This window comes from Cricetulus griseus, assembly GCF_003668045.3.
Source record: "Cricetulus griseus strain 17A/GY chromosome 1 unlocalized genomic scaffold, alternate assembly CriGri-PICRH-1.0 chr1_1, whole genome shotgun sequence".
Classification (NCBI taxonomy): domain Eukaryota; kingdom Metazoa; phylum Chordata; class Mammalia; order Rodentia; family Cricetidae; genus Cricetulus; species Cricetulus griseus.
The window spans coordinates 3,437,835-3,444,941 of record NW_023276807.1 but is presented as its reverse complement, the minus strand read 5'-3'; the positions used below and the strand labels follow the sequence as shown (position 1 = coordinate 3,444,941).

General features: G+C 39.6%; 1 protein-coding gene across 1 annotated transcript; it reads right to left on the bottom strand.

Moving 5' to 3' along the window:
* Window positions 1-5,319: 5,319 nt before the first annotated feature.
* LOC113832238 (sperm motility kinase-like) lies at window positions 5,320-6,588 on the bottom strand. Its single transcript, XM_027386705.1, has one exon. The coding sequence runs from the start codon at window positions 6,586-6,588 to the stop codon at window positions 5,320-5,322; it is 1,269 nt and encodes a 422-aa protein (XP_027242506.1).
* Between the last annotated feature and the right edge of the window lie 519 nt (window positions 6,589-7,107).

The window sequence follows — 7,107 nt, the reverse complement described above, 5'->3', positions numbered from 1 at the left end:
CCCTCATGAACATTGATGCAAAAATACTCAAAAAAATACTGGTAAATCTAATCTAAGAACACATCAGAGAAATCATACACCATGATCAAATAGGCTTCACCCCAGGGATGAAGGGTGGTTCAACATACAAAAATCCATCAATGTAAATGACCATATAAATGATCTGAAAAAGAAAAACCACATGATCATCTCACTAGATGCTGAATAAGCCTTTGACAAAATTCAACATCCCTTCAGGATAAAGGTCTTGGAGACATCGGTGATAACAGAAACATACCTAAACATAATAACAGCAATAAACAGGAAACCAACCGGCAACATCAAACTAAATGGAGAGAAACTTAAGGTGACACCTCTAAAATCAGGAACAAGACAAGGTTGTCCACTCTCTCCATACCTCTTCAATATTGTACTTGATGTTCTTGCTAGAGCAATGAGACAACAAAAGGAGATCAAAGGGATAGAAATGGAAAAGAAAGAAGTCAAATTTTGCAGATGTGATCTACATCTACATAAGTGATCTGAAGAATTCTACCAGGTAACTCCAACACCTGATCAACACTTTCAGCAAAGTGGCTGGATACAAGATTAACTGAAAAAAATTATTAGCCCTACTATATAAAGACAATAAATAAGAAAGAAATCAGAGATACAACACAGTTTACAATAACCAGAAACAACACAAAATACCTTGGGGTAATGCTAACAAGACAGGTGAAAAACCTGTGTGACACGAACTTTGAGTCATTAAGAAAAGAAATTAAAGGATATCAGAAAATGGAAAGATCTCCCATGGCCTTCGATAGGTAGGTTCAACATAGTAAAAACCACAATCTTACCAAAAGCAATTTAGAGATCCAAAGGAATCCCTTTCTAAATCCCAGCACAAATCTTCACAGACCTTGAAAGGATAATTCTCAACTTTATATGGAAAAACAAAAGACCCAGAATAGGAAAAAAAAAAACCTGTACAATAAAGGAACCTCAGGAGTACCACCATCCCTGACTTAAATCTCTACTATAGAGCTATAGTAATGAAAACAGCTTGGTTTTGGCAGAAGAACAGACACATTGACCAATGGAATTGAATTGAAGACCCTGATATTAACCCACACACCTTTGAGGACCTGAACTTGGACAAAGATGCTAAAACTATACATTGGAAAAAAGAAAGCTGTGACTCCAAGCACAAGGACTAAGTCAAATGGAACCTCCACTTGGATGCATGCCTCGACTAAGTCTGAGTATCGGGCAAAAGACTTGACATTTAACTAAAAGCAGAGCTGCCTGTCTGCTTGTGCTATGTGCATCTGTGGTTTTTACAGGGAGAAAGCAGCCTTATATACAGAATTACAGCAGAGTGGAAAAATCACAGGTCTAAGAGCTCCTGTTCTTGATGCTATTGTAACAAGGCCCAGGCTGTAATCTAGAACTAGAAAGCAGGTTGCATCTGTGGTTATCAACTCATGGAGACTCCATGGGGGATGGGGCACAATACCTCTTCCAACAAGCACTCTCAATGAATGCTGCTGGCATAAATGGATCCTTACAAGTAGAGGACTGCAGATAGATTAGTATCTCTCACATGTACAAAAATTAACTCTAAATGGATCAAAAACCTCATCATAAATCTAGCCACACGAAACTTCTTAGATAAGAAAGTGCACAATAGCCTTCAAAGAATTGATACAGGAAAGTATTTCCTGAACATAACACCATTAGCACAGACTCAGAGATCCACAATTAATAAATTAGCCTCCTGAAACTGAGAGGCTTTTGTAAGGCAAAGGACATAGTCAACAAGAGAAAACAACAGTCCATAAAATGGGAAAAGGTATTCACCAACCACACATCTAACAAGGGCTGTTCTCCAAAATCTACGATGAACTAAAGAAGCTAGTCTCTAAAACACCAAATAATTCAATTAAAAAGTAATTAAAAAATAATTCAATTAACTAGACCATTCTCAATAGAGGAATCTAAAATGGCTGAAAGACACATAAGAAACTGTTCAACATCCTTAGACATCAGGGAAATGCAAATCAAAACAACTCTGGGATAGGATCTTACACCTGTCAGAATGGCTAAAGTAAAAAAAAAAAAATGAAAGTTTTTGCTGGACACGATGTGCAGAAAGGGCAACACTCCTCCACAGCTGGTGTGAATGCCAACTCATACAGCCACTTTGGAAATCAGTATGGCGACTCATCAAGAAAATGGGAATGAGTCTACCACAAGATCCAGCAAGTCCTTGAGATTAAGGAGTCTAGCCTGCTTCACTCCATCACTCTGCATCCTGAATAAATGTGAAGATGTGAGACTTTCACAGTACTTTTGACTCTGGAAAACTGCATTGTGTCACAGAGTATATTATTCTCTCCAATGAATTTTACATGCCATTTTTCAATGCAATTAATCATTAGACTGTTTCCTGTTTTCTGTTTGGTTTCTTTCCATTTTTTTTCTCTCTGTTTTTATGGTTTTGTTGTTGTTGTTTGTTTGTTTTTTGTTTTTTGAGAAATGTTTTCTGTTTATTAGCTTTGCTTATCCTGGAGCTCTATTTGAAATTCAAATAGACCTTGAACTCACAGAGATCTGGGTGCCTCTTCCTCAAGAATTCTGGGATTGAAGGCATGAGCCACCACTACTCCACAGTTTTGTTTTGAACAGAAATACTAGAGGATCACTGGAATTTATTTGGGATATCTTGCTGTTGCCCAGAGTCAGGGTGACCTTGTGGCTAGTCAGGTCTTGGAGGGGTTATGGAATGTTGCATGTGAGTTCCAGGCTGCCACCCACCTATCTTTCCATGCTGATGTCCTCTCCAAGACTTGCCCGCCTCTACCTCTATGCTTGTAGCATGAAGGAAGCACCACTGTCCCAATCCACCCCAACTCCACATACCACACCTAATGAGTCTCCAGCAGGGCAAGCAATGCTGATTGAAGCCACAACAAATCCAAGCCAGGGGCAAGCAGGTGGTCCTGGGAAATGCACTATTTACATTGGACATCTTGTTCCTTGGGACTAGCTCCTCCATGTGTTCCAGCAGCTTATAGATGGAGTAGTTGTGGGGCAGATGGATTCAAATCACTGCATCTGTACCCTGACTCCACCTGAGTTGCTCAGTATGATTGGGGCTTCCATTAATCATGCAGGGCTGCAGAACAATTCTTTAGGTGGTTACCACTCATTTATGCTTCCTCTTTTGAAAATTCTCAGCGGGGCAGTGGTGACACAAGCCTTTAATCCCAGCACTCCAGAGGAAGGCAGATCACTGTGAGTTGGAGACCAGGCTGCTCTTCAAGAGTTAGTTCCAGGACAGCCTCCAAAGCTACAGAGAAACCCTGTCTCAAAAAACAAAAAAACAAAAAACATAAAACAAAAAACAAACAAGCAAAAAAAGAATAGTGTGGTCGGGTATTAGTGGAGTATTTCTTTAATCCTAGCACTCCAGAGGCAGAGGCAAGGAGATCTCTGTGAGTTCGAGTCCAGCATGATCTCCAGAGGGAGTGCTAGGATAGGCTCCAAAGATACACAGAGAAACCCTGTCTCGAAATATCAAACACACACACACACACACACACACACACACACACACACACACACACATAAATAAATAAATAAATAGAAAATAAAACCACAGTTTAGGTTCTTCAACAGATTTTAGGAGGGATATAGGAATTTATTTGAAATCTAGTCATTGAATTCTTTATATATTGTGAATATTATCCTTCTGCTGGATGTGTAGTTAGTGAAAATCTTGTTCCAATCAGTAGACTTCCACTTTGTGGAAATGACAGTATCCTTTGCAGTATAGAAGCTATTCAGTTTCATGAGGTCCAATTTATTAATTGTTGATCTAGGTATGAGTGCTAACAGTATTGTGTTCAGAAAACTTTCCTGTGTCAGTGAGTTCTAGGTTACCATGGACCAGGCAGGGTATTGTTGTGAGAGGTCAGATCATGGTTTTGTCTGAAGGAATAAGGACCTTGGGACTATGGATTAGAAAAGCAGGTGAAAACTTTTAAGTGCTGCTTAATGGGCCATACTAGTAAATTAAAGGAAGACAGTGGTGCTGAGTTTGTTTGAACTGTGTGGTGACTATATCAAAAGGGATCAGAGGACAAGAATATTAATATGTGGCTTATATATAATTGTGGTGATATTTGGTGAAAAATGTGGCTTCCCTTGTCTGAATAGTATGCCTGAGGCTACAATGAGGAGATTTGGGTTAATCCCTTTGGCAGAAGAAATCACAAAACAGCCTAGTATAGACTATATCGTGCCAATATTAGTGGTAACCCTAATGAGGATTTATAATAAAAAGGAGCAAACTGAGCAAGAAAAATACACACTGTAGAAGAATTTTAGTAGATCAGGAGAACAATTAAGTGGGTTGGAGTTACACTCTGTGTTTAAGGAGATAAACAGTTTAAGACATGGATCAAGGGAGTGGTGGCCTTACTACAAGATCCCACCCAGTTAAATTTCCCTTGAAGTCTAGGTGGGTAAGGATAGGGCGATGACAAACAGAAACAAACATTTAGGCAGTTTGAATTGGAGTGTATTTTGCAGCTCTCCAGCAAGGTTTTTTAATACAGTTTTTATTTCCTCAGGGGATGTTTTTGTGAAGCAAAAACTAACAGCTGACATTATTGTTACTTGGTACAGTAATGCAAAAACCCAAACCATAAAATCATCGTGTGTTAACCAAAACACAGAAGCATCATTGGTTAATAAAAACATAGGATCAATCAAGGCTGAGTATTTCTTAAATCAAATTAATAAATTTTTTCGGGTTAGGTATTGTTTAACATCTATTACCCAGTTCTTGCGAGTTTTTGAAATATTGAGCTATTTTAACTTTCTTATAAAAGCTATTTTAACTTTCTTTACCAAACACTAAAGCCCACTCTTGGTGACACAAACACAGACATGTTAAAATTTATTGTTGGGAAAGTTTTTACTATTGTGCTTATGTGAATGACATGAATGATTTGGAAAGCACCCCTTTTTTGCAGAGATGGGGTCATGGCTAGTAAGCCCATCTCAGGGCATGCTTTTTTATCTATAGCTCTTGCTTGACATGTCAACGTAGGAACATTTCGCTAATTCAAAAAAGGAATAGAAGAACAAACTGAAATTACCATAAGAATGAAAGTCTAATATTTTTCTCTGGCCAAAGAGTTTCACCACCAGTTCCAGAAGATTGCCTTCTTTTGAAGTCATCCCCTCAGTCTGTGGAACTTGTCACACGGAATCTACTGGATTTGGTGTTGATAGACTGCAATGTCCACAGTGGCATTGGTGATGACATTAGCCATCGGGACGCCTCCTTCTGGGATGAATTCGCCTGATCTGGATATCAGTTCCATGCAGTCCGATTTGTTGATCATGATATAGCTTCGGCTTCTTTCTTCTTCCTTCCATATCCACCTCCTGAAAGTCACCGTTTCCAGCTTCTCTAAAAGTTGGAAAGGCTGGTTCACTGGCTCTTCTCTTCAAGGGGAGAAGAACACGAACAGTGCTGCTGATTAACCAGGGCTTCTCATTTTGATGATGACTGTCCTCACAGGTCAACTTGTGTTTTAGAATATTGTATGTTGCTCTTACTTTATTATTTGGTTGCCTGTGTCTTAAGGACGACACAATCTCTTCACAGCTATAGCCTATGGTGCACATAGTCTCTACAACCCTGAGATGGATTTCTTTACTTGCAGGTTCTCCATGCTCTTCAATGTGACCCAGCCATCTTCTTTCCAGGAGCTGACAGATTGTTACCCTGTGTTGGCTGGGGACCGTGAGTAACTGTTCAATGGTGATGAGACAGGGTTGTGATAGGTGGTAGGGAGTGGGATAATTTGTAGTAGTGATGAGACTGGACAAAGCAGGACATGTGGTTTCTTCATATGGAAATTTTCCAGTGACTAGTACATATAGGACAACTCCCAAGCTCCACATGTCAACTGCCAGCCCATCATAGGGTTCCCCTGCCAACATCTCTGGAGCCATATAGAGCAAGGTGCCACAGACCTTCGTCAACATCTCCCCCTCTGTGAGCCGAGTGGCCATTCCAAAGTCACAAAGCTTGATGTTTCCAGCTCCATCAATAAGGATATTCTCCAGTTTTATATCACGATGAGCAATGAGTCTTTCATGGAGAAAGTGTACTGCTGTCACAACCTGTTGGAATATTAGTCTAGCTTCCTCCTCCTGTAGATAGTCAATGTCCCTAATGAACATCTCCAAATTCTGTCCTTCTACATACTCCATGACCACATAAGTTATTTGCAGTGTGTCAATGGAGTGAAAAAATCGAACTATATTTCTGTGTTCCAAAGACTGAAGGATCTCTACTTCAGGGACATTGTGAGCCAGACCATTTTGCTTTTTTGCAATCAACTTGACAGCAACCTGTGTATGTGTAGGAGGATGGCAGGCAAGCCTCACTTCTCCAAATGAACCACAGCCGAGAGATTTTAAGATTCTGAAATCATTTTCCAGTATGTAGTCTTCCAAGGGGCTGGCCATGATGTTTGCCTCAATTTCAACCACTTTTCTCTTGTTGGCAATTTCATGGGACATAATGCTAGAAACAAAAATTAAAGCAATTTTAGGATGGAGGTTTAGGACTATCTCTGTCATGAAATCTCAGACAACTCAAACAACCTAATGAAGCACTTCAATGGCATCCAATTACTGGAATACCTGATTTCCCAGGACTTGATTAAAAATCACTCAAAAGATCAAAGATAGCATACTTGAAGTGTACATGGAATGAAATACCAGGATATCAAAAACAATGATGAGGTTATTTTTAAGGTGATATTTATTTATTATGTATGCAGTGTTTTGCCTTCGTGTATGCCTGCAGGGCAAAGGAGGGCACCACATCTTGCTATAGATGGCTGTGAAACACCCTGTGATTGCTGGGAATTGAACTCAGGTCCTCTGGAGCAGCAACCAGTGCTCTTAAACTCTGTGCCATTTCTCCAGAACAGATGAGGTTATTTTCAAGAATGTATCAGAATGAAAAACCCTGCCCAAAACTGATCAGGAAACATAAGATACAAATTAAATAATAGGTAAAGAAAGGTGAAGTCC

Excerpts from the sequence above, each read along its gene's own strand:
- LOC113832238 (XM_027386705.1), bottom strand. The coding sequence starts at position 6,588 with ATGTCCCATGAAATTGCCAACAAGAGAAAAGTGGTTGAAATTGAGGCA.